Below are 21,146 nucleotides of genomic sequence, written 5' to 3'. Positions count from 1 at the left end.
TTCCTATTCTTGTTCTGCCTGAAGTGGTTAAATCCTGTTTCTCCACACCCTGTACCCCAGTGGGGCCTGTCTGTCCCTGCCCTGTTGGATGTTGCCTAGGGTGGAGTATTACCAAAGGAATGAGCTGGCCTGCTGCCCTCCCACTGCATTTATGGCTGTCAGCTCTCACACAGCCATCTCAAATCCCTTTCTATTTTTGCAACCAGTACATCTGCCCTCTCCCTCCCAAAGTACTATAGCAATATAGAATTCAAGATGCCTACCTTGCACAAGTTCTGCCCTTCTCACTCATTAAATCTCTTGTAGCTGCTTGTGAGTTTCTCTCCTCTTTCCAGAGGGAAGTCCCCTAAAATACTTTGAAGATACTTGACAGGAGATTTTGTCAAAAAGTTGTTGGCTCACAGTTTCTTAAGATGCTCATATCTTTGTCTCCATGATGTGAGTGGCACCTGTTCCCTTTGTGTCATTGCAAGAACTTTCAGTGCTTTTGGAACAATGAAAAGCAATTTCTCTATTTGCATATCTTCACAAATGGACACAATAATGCATGGGAAAAAACCTTGATTTTTTTTCAGCTTATCTATCTGCATTTGATCTGTCTTCCACTTCTCCCAGGATACTCCAACTGGGGACATGCTCTGAATTTTTACTCCTGTTGGGATGCTGTTTGGAGGGCGTTAGGGAGATTGCACTGAAATTACAAATAGTTTCACTGTGGGAGAAAAGACATCTTTTACTCAAGTAGACAAATAAGATCGGCATGTAGAACTTACCAGTACTTCTTTTCTGACCAAATTCCTAAACATGGAGCAGCTACTGAGCTTTGTCTTGGGGCTGCTTTTAGGTCCATCAGTGTTGCCCTGCTAAGAACCGTCCATAACTGGAATAATCTGGGCCCCCTTTCTCCCTCCTTGCCTCCATCCCTCTGCCTCTTTCCCTCCTTGCTCCTTCCCCATCTTCCCTGAGCGAAAGGTAGCACCATACAGCTCTGAGAACAATACTTGTGGGTAGCAGCTGGCTTCTGGCACCTTCATAAAATACCTCAGCATAGCTTAGCATTGTCGCAGAACTGGTTTTAAACTGAAAAAATCAGAAGAGAAAAGCAAGCTTTATAAATAGTGGAGATAATTCTAGCTGTAGAGTTTAGTTGATGAACTGATGGTTTATTATGATTGATAAACATGATTATGCTGTATGTATTTGAGATCCTGTTTATAGGTTACAACTTTATAGGGTCGGGTGGGGGTGGGAGGATGTTGGGGGGAGAGAAGGGGGTTTGACTGTGTTAGAAGGAAAATGTTTGCTCATAAATTTTTTTCCTTGTATCTGTCTTGCCAAAGGAAACATTTTGTCGCTCCTGGGTTTGGGATTGTTGTTTGGTTGGTTTATCTGTGGTCTAATCTGCAGCACAGCACGTGGTGGCATGCAGGTTACTGATGGGGTTGCTGTTCAGGGTCCTTTCGAGTGTGCGCACACTTCCCTCCCTCTTGGCCTTTCCTTGCCCCCCGCTGGGATCTGAAGATGAGGCAACAAATATCGGGGAGGCTCAGGGGAGAGATGGCTGTACTGGGCTTGGATCGACCTCGGGGCTGTAAATCCGTTTCAGTTGAGTTGAGTTGAGTTGCTCCAGAGCTGAACTGGGTCCGCTGTGTTTAACTCCAGGGAGGGACAAGAATGGTTGTCGCATCTTAATCTATCTGGGAGAGCAAAAGTGAAACAGGTTCCTTTTATCCCCCTTGTCTTGTTACTGAATGTAGGGCTTGTAGTGCTTGATAATAGGTGGAAAACTTTTTAAACACTTCCTTTTCTAATAGCAATGCTAATCCTGTCTAGACCAAAAACTATGAAAGAAAAAACCAAACTGAGAGAGGTGAAAGCTAACCTACTCCTAACACCTGGCTGGTCTGCCTGAAAGGGTTGAAATACTGTGAGACGGTTGTGGGAGAGGAGCTTTGAGGCGTTGTTGGCGAGGGACCAGGTCGTTCTCCTGGCCGATGTCTCGGTGTTGCGGTGGGAGTAGCAGAAGAGCGAGTGGTTCTTGCCTTGGGAGGGTGTTGCAGCCAGCTCCGTGTGGGCTCCCAGGCTCCCCTCCCGTTTCCCCGAGGCTGCCGGAGCGGGGGAAGAGGGCGGGGTGTGCACGGGTGGGTGTGTGTGTGCGAGTGCGTGTGAGCGCCAGCCGGCGCCGGCTGCGTGCGGGGAGCGACGGCTGCGTTTCTAAAGGAGCTCCACTCCACTGGGGCGGAGAATTCCCAGTGGCCTCGTAGGGAACCAAAGGCACTGATAAGTTGTCAGCTCTGCTGTTCTCAGAGCGGGTAAGAGGAAAAGCTGGGTGGGGGTTTTTTGAGCTTTGGGTCAGTGTCCCTTCCTCTAAGGACCTCATCTCTTGCGGGTACTCCCACCTGTTCTGCATGGAGTTGCTTTGGCTCTGTGAAGACAGACGGTGTCTGGGGTTTGCCCAGTGCTGCAGGTCTTAGGCTGATGTTGGGATACAGTCAGGGAAAACTGTTTCTTTCCTTTTAATGTGGAAGCAGTGTAGTCCAAGGTCAGAGTCTGTTCAACAGCTTTTGCATATGGTCTTTCTCTTTAGGGAGGGACCTTGAAGACTCCTTTCTTTGCTCCCCAAAGTAGCCTTGTACATGTTCATGTATCGTGCTATTGGGCTGAGCTGTTTTATCAGTGAACTTGGTGAGCTCTTGTGAAGAAAGGGAGGGAGGAACAGGGAGAGCGGGTTGTCCAGCTATTCTTCCTCCAGACACCAATCGGGTTGCAGAACTTCACTGAAAGCTTTACTAATAGAATTGTTGTTCTGACATTATGTAAAAGTGGTATTAATATTGTGTGACTTTTCAAAGAGCTAGTTAGATTTATAGATAGGTAATAGGGATATTGAAGAAATGACTTCTCAAAGAAAAGAGCACTTGGAACAAAAGAAGTGGAAAACAAGGTGTGCTTTATGGAAAACAAATCTGAGGAAGGAAATGAAACAGCTTGTGGGAGGCGAGGGAAGATGAAACCCTTTGGCGTTCCTTAGTGCTGCTGAGGCTCAGCCCCAGAACTGGAACATACCCCCTCTGCCTTATTTCATCTCTCTACCAAACAGGACATTGTCAAGTAGCTCAGACCAAAATGCTGATCTGTCTTAAAACTGTGTCAGTCTGCTGGGGAATATTCCCCGGCAGAGCTTTACATAATACCGTAAGATACTTAATTTATCTCGTTAGCTTCCCCTTCCCTCCCCAAATCGTCTTGTCTGTTGTAGGCCCCACTTCAGGATTCACACTGCCTTTGCTGAATTCCGTGGCAGCAGCTACGGGAGCCCGGTTCCCTGAACGCAGTAACTTAGTGAGCGTTCCAAGCCGGCACGTCGCGGTGCTGTAACCCCCTGAAATGATTTAAGAGTAGGAATGCGGAGACCTTAGGGAATGGCATGCCAAGGGGCAACTCGCGGAGATCGCACATCCCCCTTGAGAAACAGTTTAGGAACAAGAGCACCCGTGACAGTGTCCTGAGAACAAGGCAGTAGAGACAAACCCTTTAGTTCTTCCCCCATTCACTCTCCACGTATCGGCCTCTGTGACCCTGGCGCTCCCTGCGCCTGAGCGAGTCCGAGGGGAAAACGCAGAGATGGACCTGGGGCCGCTCCCTGCGAGTCCCGGGGAGCCGGGCCGCGCCTCCCTGCAGCGCGGGGAAGGGAAGGCACCGGCCCGCGTGTCCCCGAGGGTCTCCGTGTGTCCCCGAGGGCCCCCGTGGGCCAGCGCTCCGTGCGGAGGGCCCGGGCAGGAGCTCCTTCGTCCCCGCCAATGCCGTTGTTCCATTTCCTTCCTCTGTGGTAGTATCTAAGGCTAGGTGTGAGTAGGTGTGGGGTGGTTATCCGCCACAGGTACAGGAGCTGTCGTATACCTCATTTCTAACTCGTAACTGAGTAACTTGCTTTAACTTTCTCCGAACCCCACAGAGTTGCCAAGTCTGCCCTCCCTCCTTTGATTAACACTGAACTCTGGCCTATAGCACCCCGTGACCTGCAACCTGGGGAGTGACCCCCTATAACGCCTCTGAATGTCGCTGCTTAAAAGCTACTGCAAAGTGAGGGCAAATTGCAATCTTATCTTATTTCCTTTGGTTACAAGGGGTCCTCTTGATTAGTCTGTGAATATCCACTCCCTCCCCTCCACTCTTCATGGAAAAGGGCCACCCACGCTGCCTTTTCCTACCCCCCAGCCACGCTGAGCTCCAGGGCCTGGAGGCTCTCTCAGCCCAGTGCTGCGGACATGCTACTCACTTTTTAACATGACCAAAAACAGAAAAAGGAAAAAAAAAAAAAAATAGAAATCTCCAAATACTTAATTTTCTTCTTTATTATTTGACAATCCTGTATCCCTTCCCCACTCCCCAACCTGGCCAGAAGCTGCATCCTTAACCCGGTCCATCTTTATTTGAATGTAGTTCCCCTACTCCCATGGGAAAGAGAAGCTTTGTCAGGTCACGGTGGCTGCTATAAGTCGGGAGGGGGCGGTTTCTTTGTTTTGTTTTGTTCTTTTAAAATTTCCAGCCAAAACCAAAGATTTCCTAATGATTGTATAAACTCAAAACAAACAAACAAACCAAAGACAAAGGGCGTCTTCAGCACCAAGCCCACCTGTGAGGCCGGCCTGGCCTGGGCTGGCCGGGCCAGGGTCACTGCCAGCCCGGGGCTCCAGACCCAGCCCGGGGCAGCAACTCCCGGCTCCAGGGTGAGATCTGGGGCGCAGGCGCTGGGAGGGGAGGCCGGGGCTTCGCAGGTGGGTTGAGGAGCTGAAGACTTGGGTGCAGGATTGGCTGCTCTGCTGGGTGCTTTAACCCTCTGGGGGCTGGGTGATGTTGATTAATACACGCTGAGGTGCACTTCTGAGCTTCCCCCCCCTTCACTGCTTGGAAGAGGCTGTCCTGTCGTGAGAAATCCCTGAAAGAAGAAGAAGCAGCTTTTCATTTCTCCTCTAGTTCCTTTTTTCTAGATTTCTTTTATTTTTGCAGCACCACTGTGCAACTATGCATTGTATTTCTCAACCTTTTATGCTAGGTAGATGCCTGTGACTTTTTAACTTTTGGGGGGGGATTGCAAATGGAGGAACTTTTTACATGGATCTTTTTAATCTCAGTTGATTGGGGGGTGTTTGGTTCTAGGGTCAGACAAGCTCTATCCCAAAGCAAAATCCAAATGTTAATATTATTAGCCTGATGCAGATACCAAAGATAATTTCTTTCCTGCAGAACCTTAGACTTGTGTATTAAGTACGATTACCCAGCACTTGCATTAGTCTAACCTCAGTAATTCCAAAGCTTAGATGTATATTTTGGTATATTTCTGGGATATTAAAAAATTGTCGTTTAAATTCTTGTTTGTTTCAGTGTAATGCTCTTAAAGTCATAGCATGGAGATAACTGAACTTGTCCTATTCTTAGTAGTTTGAAATAATAGTATTTTTGTATGTTTTGGGTGTGTCTATGTATGTATTAACATAACGGTTTTCACTGCCTAGGTGTTCATAAATAATAATAAAAGAAAAACCAACTACAAAGGGTTTTTAAACTGTACATAATATTCCGTGAGGAATTTCCACCAGACCGCCAATTTGGATCGCATTTTCACTGATGGCCGCTCCCAACTGGGATTCTTTCTTTCTTTTTAAAGAGACAGCATGTTCTTTTTTTTCCCCCACTGACCTGAGGTTCTTTCTCAGTGCCAAGGGGGTTTCATTGTTTTTAAGGGGTGGGCCAAAGAGGAAGTAGCTTAAATTTTGTTTTCAAAAAGTATTTAACGTGTTCGTTTGAAAACTACCCCTTTTTATGAAGAATTGGGAGTGGAAAACAAAGCTCTTTCTTCTAAATCTGATAATAATTTTCAAAGAAATGAGGATTTGTGGATGTCTGTAATGTCTGGGCAGTCCCTTTTTGCTTTTTTTTTTTTTTCTAAATAAGACAAGTTTTTGGTCCTGATGGTTTCACTGCTCTGTGCAACTGCCTGCTTACACTGGCTGGGAGGTTTTTTTTTCTCTTGCCCTTCCTCATACACTGCATTTTTACACTTGAGGTCAGCAGAACACTTGAAATCAAGGGCCATTATGGGAGTTCCCTACCCAAACGCAACCCAAGCTTTTCCTGAGACTGAAATGTGAGAGTCCCACACATTTCAAAACCTTGCTGATCACACTAAAGGTGAGGAGGAAGGCGAAATGCTGTCTCTTTAAAGATGTCCTTTATTATTATTATTATATTATTATTATTATTATTTTCCCAGTGGTTGCCTACAGATAGCTGTAGGCATTGAGAGATTGTGTAGATTACAGTAAATCAGAATGAAAAGGTAGATTTTGTGTAGATGCATTTGTCTGCTGTAATTTTTTATATATATTAAACTTACTGTAATTGTACAGTTCATTTCTGTTGTAAACATCATTAAACCATTTTCCAAGTGTTTTAACATGTATGCACTTGTTTGTAGTTTTTAAACGTGTGAATGTGTTGGGGGGAGGCTGATTCCCCTTCCCCCGTGCATCAAACTGGGCCAGAAGATTGATCTGTGGTGCCCTTTGTCTTGTCAGACTGCAGGAGAGCCCGGGTTTTATGCACTCTGCTTGAAGCTTTTGTTCTAATTCTGTATTTATCAGCTCCTCTCCTAAAAGCAGAAACAGCTTCAGTCGCTCCCTGAAGGCAAAGAGAGACTCAGCTCAGCCCCACGGTGAGTGGCCCCAAAACCAGTGCTGGATGCTTTTTGAAATCAAGGTATCCATTGATATATAGAGAGCATAAAGCTGATTTCTTTCCCCCCCCTCCTCAAAGAATTTAGTTCCTATTGTTTAGTGGTTGGTATTTCATGCTGCCAAAACCTGTGATTTCTACATCTTGCAGATATGGTGATTTAAAAAGAGAAAGCTGTTTTCAGCACTCTTTGTTCTTGCATCAAGTGCTTTGCAGCATAACTTTACTGTAATTTTCAGCTCAGCTGTCTCAGTTATCACCCAGTTCTCTCAATTTTTCTTGTCACTGCAGTGAACAGTAAAGGATCTAGGAAATTTTTTTTTCAAGAAACATTCATTACCATGTCTCAGTTTACTTTTTTTTTTTTTTTTTTCTTTAATTTATTGCAAATATTCCTTAAAAGCTACAAGCACCTACTTCAGGTACAGTTTTACTGCGAAAGAAGTAAAACTGCCATTGAACTTGCACAGCACCCATTTTGACAAGTTTTTCTGCTGCTAACCCACCCAGTCCCTGGAAAGAAGACATAACTTCATCTGGGCAGTGCCCAGAGCAGCAGCTCTTGTTTCCACAGCCTTGCCTTAGCTCTGCTTCTTCTGTGAGGACTGGGGAGATGGCCTGGTCAGCTCCTGAGTTGAGGTGAAACACGCCTGGTTTTGCTGTGCTGGATTTGCCCTTGCTGGATTCCTTCAGGCTTCACTCTGCAGCCTTGCGAGGCACGGGCAAAATCGAGGCTGCAGAAGCAGGAGCTGAGTGTCCCTTTGATGCCTGGGTTTGGGGCACTTCCCAACAGCCCATCCCAGCTCCTGCTGGAATCCTGTCCTCCTCAGCTTCTCTGGGAGATGGTGCTGCAGGGCTCAGGCTGCTTCAGATGGCCTGAATGCCTCAGGTAAGGAGCTCGTGCCATTCCCAGTGCTGCTCCCTACACACACACACATGGGACTGTGACACTATTTATTAATTCATCAAAAGCACATGACATTATTGAATTGGCATTTCTTAAGAATGATACCTGCACCTTTTAGAGGCAGCCTCATGAGAGACTAATTTGGAAACTCCATTGATGTTGGGTTTTGTACAGTCTCTTGTCTGGAAGTGGCAATAGGGGAACCCATCTCCTTGATTTCTTTGTTTTTCTGCCTTCAGAGAAGTCTCTCACTCAGCTTACCTGGCTCCTATTTATAGATGAGTGGCGGTGCCATTGCTTGATCTTTTTTGGGATGTTGGTGCTCATTTTCTTCCTACTGGAAGGTTGGCATTCAGCCTCTCTGCTTCACTACTGTAACATCATGTCACTCTTTATAATTAAAGAAAAAAAGTTGCTCTCCACTGAAGCAGTTTTTTAAAGGCAAATTTAAAGCGAAAAGGGTGCAAGAGTCTTAAGATAAATACTACAGGAACTAAATACAGTCCTATCTTTGCAAGTGTCTAAATGCAATAAAGCCATAATTCCATGTCTTAATACTCTGGAAAACAAGGAAGAGCTATAGAAATAGCTGTTTGGTAGAAGGTGTGGTCTGGTCCCACAACACAAACCTTATCATAAAAAAACAAAAAGATCAGCCTAATACCCACTATAATTGGAAACAACTTTACAGATATGTACATTCTAATAGCAGAAGCAGTTACATGATTCAGGAGGAGAAGGAGAAGGAAAGGGCCAGGTCCAGATTCTGTGCAGCAACCCAGGGAGGTTCTTGCACACAGAAGACACACAGTGCTTGTGCTGGATGAAAAAGGCTTCCCCCCTCTCCTCCCCAAAGCAGGTGGGCATCTCTCACTCCTGCCCATCCTCTCTGAGGCTCCCACTTAGCGCGGGGGCAAAGGCTGCATTTGGAGAGCATCGTAAGTGTCCTTGGTTGCTGCACTGAGCCCCTGAAAAACAGAAAACCAGAAAAACAGGAGAGGGATGAGTGTGAGTGCTTACTTCTTCCTGGCTGACTGGCAGCAACATGATGGCAGGGGCTCAGTCAGGAGCATAAGTCTGATTTTTTTTTTCTCTACAGAGGTTTTCACTCCTGAGTGATTCTTTAGTGTTTGTGTGGTGCAAATGGCTATTACTTAGCTGAAGGCAAGGTACATCTTGAATAATTGTTATGAAAATATGACTACAGCAAATCATCCCAACTGATTCTGCAGATCTTTGGAGTACATTTATTAAGAGCTAACTGATGCTAGGAATGAGCACCAATAATTAAATGAACAGACATCAAATCATGAACTTTGTTCTCTGGACTTCTCTTTGATGTGGAGGGGAAGTCGGGTGCAGCTCTGGGTAAGTAAGTTGGAGTGGGACCTCAGGTGGTTTTGAACCCCGGGAAGCATCTCCGGACAGCCCCTCCAGTGATCCCTGTCCTTTCCCTGCCAGCCTGCTCGGGTAAGGCAGCTGTGCCCTGTGTTGTGGATCCCAGAGCAGGGATAGCTGGGGCTTCCAGGAGTGAGGAGTTAGTGAGACACCTGGTGCCTGCTCGGGAAACTTCCAGCTGCCTGTCACTTCTCTGTGCCTCCCTGACAGTGCCATTGCATATCCAACCACTCAGGAGAACAGGTAAGGGGAGCAGCTGTGGGAGGTGGAGCCTACCTGGTAGAGACCTTCATTCCCTTTGCCTCGCCGCCTCTGCTGCTTTGGGAAAATGAAACAGGATTGATTACTGGGTGCTTTCCTGATTATGCGAAAAGAAAGAAGCCCCTGAGTTCCCCCCATGCTCTGCTGAGGGTGTACAGGATGTACCAGCTGTGCATGGCCTGGCCTCTGCTCTGCACAGGAAAGCACCTGGTAAGTCTGGACCAGCCCAGACATGCTGCAAAGGCTGTTCAGGAGAAAATAGAGAGGATAGGAAATAAAAACAAATTGGTCTGGTCTGCTGACATACTTTCCTGTCATACAGTTCGAATGTTGCTATTTCCTTGATTCACTGTATGTATAGAGATTTGGCAGCATTTCTGTAGACACTGATTATTTAGTAATAGGTTGTATCACAAATGTGTCAAGGAGTAGTGCTTGTTATAGTTAAAATTGCAGCAACCTTTTAAATGATCATATATTTGGAATGGGACAAGGTGCTTTGGTGTTCTTGTCCCTCCAGAAACAGAAACATTCAAAAAACATAGTGCAACTTTATAGCCCCATAGCTCATAGACAGAGCTTGACTCCGGCAGAGGAGCATTAGAATAAAAAAGGGGAAAAGATTAAATGCTGGTGTTGCTTCAGCATTTCTCAACACTAAACTTTGTTTTGAAATGCCCCTTTTTTCATGTGTCAGAAGGAAATGAAAGGTTATATATATATATGACACTTTGACATAAAATAGAACCTGTGTAGGTCAGAGCAATTTTTCATTTTGCCATAAACAAGTGTCCCCAGATGGTTTGTTTTCAACACAAGCCCCCCTCCCCCAGCAGTTTGTGCACAGAGCTAAAGCTCTCCCTTTGCTGTGGCTGGAGACGTGACTGATGTGTGCCGCCTTAAACGTGGGAGAGCAGAACTGTGGGAAGGAGGACAGTTCCCATATTCCATGTCTGAAGTCAGGCACAAGGAGAGGCTGGCACTTGCTCTCCTGATCCTGGAACACCAGCCAGCCTCAGCAGCCCATGGAGGGCAAACCATAAACCTGCAGCTCCGAACTGCTCTGGAGAAACACGCCCCAAAATCTTGCAGTGCTGCTGGATTCACCCGTCTCACACCCTCTGCCCTCAGCCAGGACAGCCATCAGGGGGTTTCTGCCCAAAAGCTGAAATGTTGCCTGCTGCCATGCTTTCACCAGGAAGGAAAATAAGACTCACCTCTCCCTTCATTCCAATCTCACTGTATGCCTCACCCATCTTGTCCTTCTGCAGTGACTGCAGGCAGAGAGGGGGAGAGAGTCAGTGTGACAATAGAAAAGCCCCACCAGCCCCTGGGCAGCCACAATTAAACCCAGCTGATCTCAGAGTGCCCCATTCAACACCAGTGAAGGCCTTGGAAACAAGCTCATTTCTCAAAAGCCAAGGTACTCAGGAAGACCCAAGACATGAGAACCAACATTCCTGTATCTGTGCTTCGGGGCACAGATCACCACATTTAGCCAGAGTCAAATCAATTCTATCAAGAGGTTCCTAAGCAGCTCCTCTTGGATGCACTGGCATTTGGCCTGTGCCAGAGAGCAGCCACAGGGGCTGGAGTCCATGCACAGGAAATACTGCAGCAGCAATCACATGGGATGAAGGTTGGTTAGTTACTAGCATTAGGCATTGGCAGGTTCCTTGATCCAAGTTCTTTTCCACATCTCCCCAGTGTTCTCCTGTCACTCAGAAGTGGGCAGAAATTTTCTAGCAAAACCAGAAGATCTGAGGGGAAGAGCTGGGTGGAAGGGAAGACCAGTCCTGAAAAGCAGCTGTTGGGTTTTGAACCAAAGCTGACATTGGGTAGAGGGGGGACGTCTCCTATGAAACAGAATCTCCTGTCCCCAGCCATCCCTCCCTCTCTGCTCCCTCCAGAGTGCTCTACTCACAGTGTAGACAGTGTCCTGAGGATTCTTTCTCCTCTGCTGTAAAACACAAGAAAAAAGTTGCCCATACATTACTCTACCAGCATCCTCTACCACCTTGTATGTGCTTATGCATTTGCTCCAAGGCACAGCTACGGCCCTATGGACTTTCCCTGCCCATTCCAGTCCATCCTGCCTCCACCCATAAGACTCTCTTCAGACAACTTGTCCTGGGTAAAATTAATTTCATTTTAACATTTGGTAAAACTTAGTTCTTCTCTGCTGACTCCTACAGCTGTCACCTGCTGGTGCAGGAGGCTTTCCCTCCCTTTTCCTTTGAAAGTGACGGGCTCTGCAGCAGAAGGGGTTGTTTTGGCTGCTGCTCTGCTTTGTGGGCGCGTGTTTGATGGCATCAGAGGCAGCGAGCTCTGTGAAACACCCACCGCTGCCGGGCCTCCTCCGCATCCGCCCCGGGCCGGGTGTCACTTCCCACCCCGGCTGGCTGCGAGCTGCCAGCCCAGCGAGGGGCCGACATCAAAGGGCAGGGGCAGCTTCGCTCCCGCCCCGCCGCGCCGCCCGGGTTACGACACAAATCGCGTCGTTCCCTCCCCGGGAAGGCGCTCGGTGGCTGCCCGTGTGAGCAGCGCCGTGACACGGCGGCGTGGGAGGCACCAGATCAAAGGACAGAGGTGCACACGGGCCGGGAGGTTACCTGGTGTCTCCCGCCCAGCTCGGGGTCTGCTCCTCGCTTTCCTCCAAGAACATCGTAATCGTCTCTGTGCGTGCGGGAGAGCTTCTGAAACAGGAGAGCAAAAGCAGTGCGTGGACACCGTGATCATGAGATCATAGAGCTTAACACAGTATAGACAGGGAATCCAGCTCAGCTCACAAGGACTCAACTAGAAATTATTTTTACTCCCTAACTGTCAACAATAATGTCTACATTTAAGCTATGGAAATGACGCAAAACTGCAAGCTGTTGCACCAAGAAACTTTCCTAAGTGGAAATGAGTTGAAAACTTGAGAGTGTGAGGGAAAGAGACTCTGATTTCATGCTTCCTCTCCCATTGGAGAGTGAACATCCATGAGCTTTGTTTTTCTTGCAGAGCTGCTCATTAAATTTGCATCAAGGAGCTACAGAAATTTTATGCCCAACACAATTCTTAGCTGGGAAGGGTTACCTTAGACAAAGGCAAAGGAGAGATTTCAGGTCAGAATAACACAGCTGACAGAGTGCTACTTGAAAGGTGACAGGCTACGCTTCAACTGAAAAGAAGCTGCATTAGTGTTCATACATTACAGAGTTAAACAGAACTCATCACAGGATGTGGCTATGGTCAAAAGCATGAGAAAAAAATTAGAAGACAACTAGACATAGCAAAAATAGCTACAGTTTAATGCTGCCATGAGTGGGCAGTTTAATGAGGAGATCAGTGACAAGATCAGGCAGGATCTTGTCTCTGTCCTCTTTCACTGCCTGAAGATGCTGCCCAAGGTCAGGGCACAGGACAAGGTACATCTCTGCTGTGATCTGGTACAGCAGGGCCTGCTGTGAGGCAACAGGAAAGCTTGGGAATGGAGGCACAGGGCCTGTGGTGGCTCAGGCTCCATGCACTTGAGAGTGGAAGAGCTGCAGGTGCCCCAAGTCAGCTCCACAGCATTCCTTGGCATTTGCCCTTTGCCCAGCCCACATGAAACAGCAGCAGGAGAGGCTGCACACATACCCAGAGCTCTCACAGGCCTGTTTGTTCCTGGGGGCAGCACAACCAACAGCCTGGGCTCCTGCCAGCCTAGAGCTCAGTGCAGCAAATCAGGAACCAACAGCCCAAAGACCTCTCCAGCATCTGGCCAGAGAGGTGACAGCAGCAGCTGTCCCTGTGAGGTTTTACATTTCCTCCTTACAGCCTACTCATTAGCTGGCTCATCCAAAGGTTTTGTGACCAGCAGGCAATTCACTGTCTCTAAGTGCCCCAAAAGGTCTGTGTGGAGGGTGGGTTAGAAAACAAAGAGCAGCAGTTACTCACATTGTACACGTCATCCTGGCCTGGTCGCAGCTGTGGTTCAGAGGCCTGGCTCAGCTGGAAGAGAGACCATTCCATGAGCAGAGACACACTGGCTCCCCTCAGTCCTGTCATTCCCTCTCCCCTACCAGTTACTCCCATCAGAAACAGGGCAACCCACAAGCAGCTCCCTGTGGGGCTACAGGCAATGCAACCCCCTGCTGCAGCAGCACTTCTATCCACACACCAGCCTGCCCTCAGCAGCCAAGTCATTAGATTTCACATAACACCAGATCACAAACATCTGAGTTTGTTCCCTACACATCTGCACTCCTCAGATTTGTCCCTCTGCTCTCTTCCTGTCATAATCTTGTGCCTCCCTGGGACTTTGGTTCTTGGGCATCCTGCAGGGAATCCCTGCACCCCTCAGGAGCAGCAATTGGCTTGTAGGGCTCTGGTGCCACCACAGTAAGTTGATGTGAGTGGCAGCTAACTAATAGGTAAAGGATTATCTCTTCTGCAGCTGCTCTTTGGCTCAGCTGCTCATAATAGTTATGAGCAATCAATTGCTAAGCCAAAATTTCAGGTTAAAAGGGGCAGTTTTGGGTCAATGAGAGCAGCTACTTAGTGTTGTAATCTTTAAAGAAAAACCCTGTCAAACTACATTCTGTATTGATTTACTCTTCTTGAGTTATCACAGTCAATTCTTTATTAAAAGTAACCTTCTAGCTCAGTCTATATTAAGCATAGAATCATGTTTGTAGCAATTACACAAGTCCTCTCCTGTGGCTTTTTGGGTTATTTGGGTTATGTTTGCATCATCACACTCATAGTATCAAAGACATCTGAATTATTGAGACATTTTGATACATCCTTCAGAAGCTTGCCATTTTCCCTGTATTTTCTGGGTATCCCTTCCTCTCTTTCCAATGACAAAGGAGGAGGAAAAAAAATCCACATTACTCTTGATCAGCCACTTCCCATCTACAAAATCCAGAATCTCTGATGTATCCATAAGTGTAGCATCAAAACACTCTCATATACTCTTCCCCCCTGCATTCATGAATCTTTGCAAAGAACTGCTTTAGGCTGCTCAAGTGGACACCAGAAACAAGAGGGAAAAAAAAAAAAAAGAGAGAGAGAGAGAAAGAAAGCAAAAAATTTGAAAGGTCTCATTCTAAGAGATGTTCCCCTCCAATCCCACTTTCCAGCCCAGCTCAGCTCTCTTACACCACCAAATCCAAATGTGTCTGTGTTGGGTTAGACTGACCTTTGCCTTCACAAAAAGGGCTGTCATGACCACTGCATAAATGAAGAGGATTCCATCCAGCACGTAGCAGAGCCTGGGATCTGTGAGGCCAAGAACTGATGCAGCATCTGCACAAAAATATCAGAAACATCAGCAATCAAAGTAATTTCTGTCACTGGGTGCTTGGCAGCAAAAATGTGGCAGTGCTGCATAGCACTCCATGGAAAAGTAATAGCCAGTGTGGGGCAACACTTCCCCTTTGCAAAGGAGATGGAATTATGAATATAAGATTTACAGGATTAATCTGGTCAAAAAGGGACCATGGCAAGTGCAGCCTTCTCTCTAAACAGGTTCAACTGAACCTGACCAGACTGTCCAGGACTTCAGCCAGCTGAGAGTATCTTCATGGACAGAAATGTCTGCAAACTCCCCTAACCAACACAGGATGTTTATTTTCTGGGAAAACCCAGCAGCATCTCCTGCAAGGATTCATGACTGGGCCTTGCTAAGGCTTCCTTCAATCAAGTGTGTGAGAAAATACATTGTTTGGATAAAATTTTAGGGGAAAGCTTCTCAATTCTGCATTAAAGGTAAAGTAAGATTGACACCATCACATTCAATGCTCCAAGAGTAACTTGAACCCATTGCCCCTCATGTTTTCCATGTGACTCCTAAAAAGGGAGTCTCCACCTTTTCAGCCACCATTTAAATATTTACACACTGACCACATCCAGCAGGACACCTTAATATGGTTGGGTTTCAGCAGATAAACCTGATAAAACTGCCCTGTATCAGTTCATAAAGATGTAGAAAGTTCACAAAGTACAGCTTAAAGAAATCAAAGGCTAAGTAACTATAAATCCAATATGCAGCTCCAGGTCCATCCCCCAAGGAAAAGCTGTATTGCACAGTTAAATAAAAAGCAGAGCAAACAAACCAACGCCTTAAAATTAATCTGAGGGAGTTCAAAAGAGAAAGACAAAAATTAACAATAACCTGAGAAGCCCTTTGATGAAGATAAACAATCACTGTTCCCACTGACAGCCTCACACACCCAGAAGAAATACCACAGAGTAGATTTGTTTGTTTGTCTGAATTAGGAGTTTGCATTCATTTATTCCTAAATGATGCATTTAGAAACAAATCCATGGAAATTAACTGAAATCCCAGATGGTTTTTCTTTTCCCCCCTCTTTTTCTATAATTTAAAAAATATGGTGCAAAGCACTTCATGAAAAATATCCTTCACAACATTTCTTCAGAACCTAAAATTTCATATATTTGGGGTAAACAGAGATTACATTATTTACCCAACATTGTACATTAAACCAACAAACAAGCTGAGAATACCTTCCCAGAGCTTTTCTTCTAACCAGTTAACAGGACAGTATTTTACACCAGCATGGAGGCATCTGAGATGCTGCTGAAGACAGCATTTTTGGGTACTCTTTGGGTATCCTGGCCCTGAACCCCCTCTTCTTGTACTAAAGCCAGGCACATTCATCACATACAATTACCTCGAGTCCAATATTTCTCCAGCACTAATAAAATCCTCAGACCAGGAGGATTTGAAAGGTCTCCTGAAGCAGGAGACAAAGTGGACTGTGGAGGAGATGTCAAGGTGCAGGGGATTCAGCTGTGGCTCTGTGCCAACCATGGTCAACCTTGGCTGATTGTGCAGAGCCAACCAAGTGCCCACACAGTGCTTATGTGGGGCAGCCTGGCCTCCAGCATCCCAGGTCATGGATTAAAGCTGTTCAGTGAGGGAAGGCCTGCTACTCTGGCTGTGATTGTTCCCGGAAAAAAAAGTTTTGAGACTATGAGAAAGTCCAATGTTTAGGAAAAAAAAACAATAAAATGAATAGAATTATTAGGGTTGGAAAAGACTTCTCATATCATCAAGTTCTACCTTCAACCAAATACCACCATTAATTACCATTAAACAATATAATGGAGTGTCACAGGTACTCATTTTTTGAACACTTCCAGGGATGGTGACTCCACCATTTCCCTGGGGAGCCTGTTTCAATGCCTAACCGCCCTTTCAGTGCGGAAAATTTTCCTCATATCCAACCTGGTGCAGCTTGAAGCTACTTCCCCATGTTCTCTCCGTTAGTTCATGTTATTTCCTTCCTTAATAGGTTTGACTTCTTAAAGTATTCTTTGTATTCTTAAACAAAACAAAACATACAAAGCACTTTCTAAATAATAACGTCTCTGGATTAGAAAGTGAGGGAGAGAAAAAGACAGAAGGTACAAAGCGTATTGAAAGAAAGGTCAAAGAGATAGGAGGCACGATGAACAAGTGGCAGTTAAAACAGTTACCATCCATTCAGGTGAACAGGACCAGTTTAGATTTTTAAATCACCGGTGGAGAGGTGATTTAAAACCTCTCTAAAACAGAAGGCCAATCCCATAGGCACCACCAAAATGTACTTTCTGTCCCTCATCAGCCATGGGCTGGGGACTGAGGCCAAGGTCACAGAGGACAAGCTGATGATGGCAGCTGGGCAGAGCCAAATGTGCCAAGCCTGAGAGAGCAGTCACACAGAGCAAAGCACAAACAGCAAATATTTCACTGATGATTCCCACTCTGTTAACCTCACAGGTTTCCCAGTGCCTACTTGGCACAGCATCTTTCCAATATTCACACAGCAGAAGTGAGACACGACAGTCACACAGCAGAGCACTGCCCAGGTTTCCAGCCCTCCTCAATCCCCATTGCCTACACCTGGAGCTCTGTCATCAGCTGTGCTTCTGCCCCTGAGACGTTTCCTCCCAGCACCTCCTCCTTCCAACGCCTGGCTGCTTTTCCCCCTGCTTTTCCCTGCTCCCACCCAGCAATGCAGCCCTGCCCTCTGTGGCTGGGCGCTGTCTCCTGCTGCTGCATCCCTGCGCTCCCACACCTGGACCCGAGGCTGGCATCTCCCTCATCCTGCTCCACACTCACACCCCCAAAGCAGCTCTGCCAGCCCCTCTGCGACACCCCCTGCGGCCTCCGACTTTCTGAAGCATGGGTGAAGGAAAAAAAAAAAAAAAAGGCAGCTCAGATCAGGTGCGGACAAGCAAGTGAGAACAAAGCGGCAGTGAGAGGGCAAGAGCAGCCCCGGAGCCGAGCAGAGGAAGCCCGGGGCCGCCGCCAGAGCCCTGCGTGGTTTCACAGCGTCAGGCCCCGGCTCCAGCTCCTGCACAGGGCGGCGAGCTGAGCTCCACAGCGCCGGCTGCTCCAGCCCTGGGGGGACACGGGCAGCCCCAGAACCCGGACACCCCGCTCCACAGCACGCCGTGACCGAGGGATGCCGCACCCCAGGGCTGGACCAGTGCCGCCGGCACCGATGGGATCAGCTGGACTGAGTCACTGGAGCGCGGCACGGACCCTTGAAACATGCCAGGACATTTCTTCTAAATAGGATTTTCCACCTCCAGTGTTTTTAGTGTGCATCTGGATTGGGTTAGACCATGATTCCTGATAATAGTTTGAGAAATACAGACCGTAAAAGCTGAATTACTTGTAAATCCAGATCAAATCTGTCCACCATAAAATTTTTTCTCTCCCATGGCATTTAATAGTGATTCATTTAAGGGTTTTACTTTTAGGGGTTACCAAAATTCAGTAACACAGCTGCAAATAAAGCACTTTATCTTCTGGGAAACCGAGTTCCTCGGTGAAGCCCATGAAAACCAATCCCAGCACAAGAGATTTATTGATGCAGCTGTGGTTACCTACAAAGGTGTTTAAAGGCACATCCTGCAGGGCCTTCTCCCAAAGCCCAGAGCTGCCACAGCTGCTTGCTGGGACAAAGCAGGCAGCTTTTCCCAGGCACCACCATCTTCCACCAGCAGCGATCCCTGTGACTCTGGATTGTTACATTTCCCTCACTCCTGCCCTGTATCATCCAAGAGAACTGCAGCCTCTTGCTGCAGGTTTGTGTTTCCAGCTCATGGTGGGGACAGAATTCCACAGCTGCAGGTGCCACTGCCACATCAGGCACCTATCAGCCTTTCTCCCTGGAGGCTGACAGCAGGGAGATGCTGGGTGTGATGGGTCTTGCCTCACTGCTGCTGTCTGAGAGTGAAATTCTGAACCCAAGAGAGCTCCCTGGGCTCGGGGCAGAACGAGGAGAGAGATGAGTACCCTGCACGGTGCTTCACTGCCAGTGTGCACAGGCCTGCAGCTGAAAAGACAGCCCAGACTAAACACCTACAAGTTAAAATTATTACAGATAATCCTGTTCATAAAGAATGTATTTATCACAGGGTTTACTTATACTTATGTATTTCTATGGGTTTTAGTCATAAACAATAAACAAACCTGTGACCCTCCAGGGCGGAAGAAGCAGAGGCTGAATTCTCCTTCACTTGCAGAAGGCAGAGGCTCAATAATTTGTCATCAATATTCCATCACATATTTGTGAAACACAGCATGGCCCAAAGCAAAGCTCCTGCCCTTGTAGTTCAGCATTAGAGTTTGTTGTTGTTGTCAGAGGAAGCTGCTGATATGATCAGAATTCAGGTTACAAGACCAGATGCTGGGCAGCCCAAATAATTACATTTAAAAAGAAAATTATTTTAGGCCATTAACTTCCACTTTTTTACACCAGTGAATATTGCCCTATGGAAAGTCAAGGTAAAGGTGCTTTAGGATTCCTGTGAGCCCTTCGTAGTCCTTTTAGGATCCCTTTCAGGGAGGCACTAACACAAAGTTCCAATAATTGAAGTGTCCGTCTGATTTACTGAGAAGAAATAGAGTCAAAAGAATTAAACTATTACAGGCCACAAAGGGTTAAACACTGGTGTTCCTGCCCATGGAAGGGGTTTGGAACCAGACGGTCTTTAAGGTCCTTTCCAACCCAAACTTTTCTATGATTCTGTGATTTTCTAGCACATCAGGGAATAAAGACTGTAATAAAAAAGTCCGGGGTACTGTAACGGGAGCAAAACAAGTAGATTTCCAGCAGCTGTTTGATATGTGGGAAGAGGAAACGTGCAGAAAATAACAAATTATCTCCCTTTTCAGTCTGAAGGTGAAGAAGATGAACTTGAATATATATTTAAATAAGGCAGCCTTTCACCCTCCAAATCCTTCCAGAGCCTCGTCAGAAACAGAAAGGTGGGGTGTGCCTTGCTCATCTCTGGAAGGGGACTCCTTGCTTCATCAAAACAGTCAGTCATTCTCAGAAAAAGCAACTGCTTTCACTTCTCAGTTTAGCAAGGACTCGCTGCAAAGGGCTTTCCTGAAGCAAGCCTGATGTTGCCTCCTAGAGACAGCAAACCATGCACAGGGCAACTGCAGATGTGGATATCCAAGGGCTGACAGATGCTGTGCAGCTCTTTCAGCTTTTGTGGGGGGTTTAGATTAGGCACAAGTGCTTTTACTAGACCTTGCTTCATTAGGGACACCAAAAGTTTAATCCAGTTAATGCAAAAGGTGTTCCCCGCTGTAAATTTTCTGGTGTCTAATTCAATCTAGTGTTAAGTGTACAAAGAGGCAGAATTATTATTCAAATGCTTCTAGGTCACTTACCCTTTCCCTTGCCCTACCAACCCTGTCCCACAGCAGTAACTCACCCCAGACTGATTTACTATCAGGTGGCCTTTTCATTTCAGCGCCTACAACCCCGTGCACATGATGGAGGACTACATAAAAGAATTGAGCATCCTCATCTCCCCGGGAATCCCAAAGAGACTTCAGCTGCAAGGCTGAAGGAGAGACACCGAGTCAGGCACAAGATGCTGCTGATCACAATCAGATGTGTGTCTCTGTTCAGTGAGCACTTCAAAGAGTGGCAGACATTTCAAATGTCTAAGTACTTCAAATTAACATTTTTAAGTCAAACTTTAGAGCTAGCTCACAGCTCATGGCTCCACTAATCAAATCTACTCATAACATGAAGAACAATTCCAAACCAGGAGATTTATGAAGCATTCCCACTCCCTTTTATCCCAAACTGAAACTTCCAAAAGTCACTGAGCTAATGGGGGCTTTCCCTACTGGTGGGAAATGGTGGGGACTGAATGCAGAGATGCAGAGGCCCAGCATGACCCTCACCAGGGCTGTTGTCTCAGCCTGAGCTTGATTCCAGCTCCCTTGATTTGCTGTAAGCAGAGCAGTAAAAAATCCCTCACAACAACACAAGCTAAGGGTGGAGGTGCTGGAGGGAAAATTGCAGCTATGAGGCTAGAAGAAGTTTCATTGTTCAATATTATTCATTTTTTTATGCTTGTGAATGCTTTGCTTGTTAAATAAATTGTTTTTCCACTTTTCTCCAATGAAATCTTTTCCCAAACCAGTTAGGAAAAGAGCCACTTAAATCTGCTTTTTAGAGGTTTCTTCCCAAATTTGCCCTAAACCAAGACAAACACCAGACAATTTACACAGAACAGTCAGGCCATGAACAATTCCTTCCCCTGCAGCCAACATGGACCAACTGCAAGAGCCATCCCTGATGTATGGTCAAAGTCATCCTGGACACTTGTCACACCCAATCCTACTGGAATTTTCCTTTCTTTGGGATCAATTTCCACCTAAACTAACCAGTTTGGCACCAGATCTAACCAGTGCCAAAAGAGCCACAGTCGGGAAGGACACCAAACCGCCAGTAAGGAAAGCCATCCACTTTTGTAGGTTAAGTTCATAGCAACACTTTTCAAAACCCAGGTAGCTGTCACTCAACATTTTCAACACATTCCTCACACA

At 46.5% G+C, this 21,146-nt stretch overlaps 1 protein-coding gene across 1 annotated transcript in view; it reads right to left on the bottom strand.

Moving 5' to 3' along the window:
• Positions 1–7,674: 7,674 nt before the first annotated feature.
• CD247 (CD247 molecule) overlaps positions 7,675–21,146 on the bottom strand; it is a 47,609-nt gene continuing 34,137 nt past the window's right edge. Inside the window, 7 exon segments of the mRNA XM_066340869.1 lie at positions 7,675–8,610; positions 9,317–9,358; positions 10,519–10,575; positions 11,226–11,261; positions 11,914–11,997; positions 13,226–13,279; positions 14,472–14,578. Of these exon segments, the coding sequence (XP_066196966.1) occupies positions 8,545–8,610; positions 9,317–9,358; positions 10,519–10,575; positions 11,226–11,261; positions 11,914–11,997; positions 13,226–13,279; positions 14,472–14,578 (446 nt within the window). The 3' untranslated portion in view covers positions 7,675–8,544.

This window comes from Sylvia atricapilla, chromosome 2 (assembly GCF_009819655.1).
Source record: "Sylvia atricapilla isolate bSylAtr1 chromosome 2, bSylAtr1.pri, whole genome shotgun sequence".
Classification (NCBI taxonomy): domain Eukaryota; kingdom Metazoa; phylum Chordata; class Aves; order Passeriformes; family Sylviidae; genus Sylvia; species Sylvia atricapilla.
Note: the sequence above shows the minus strand (reverse complement) of the source record. Positions and strands in the feature narration are given on the sequence as shown.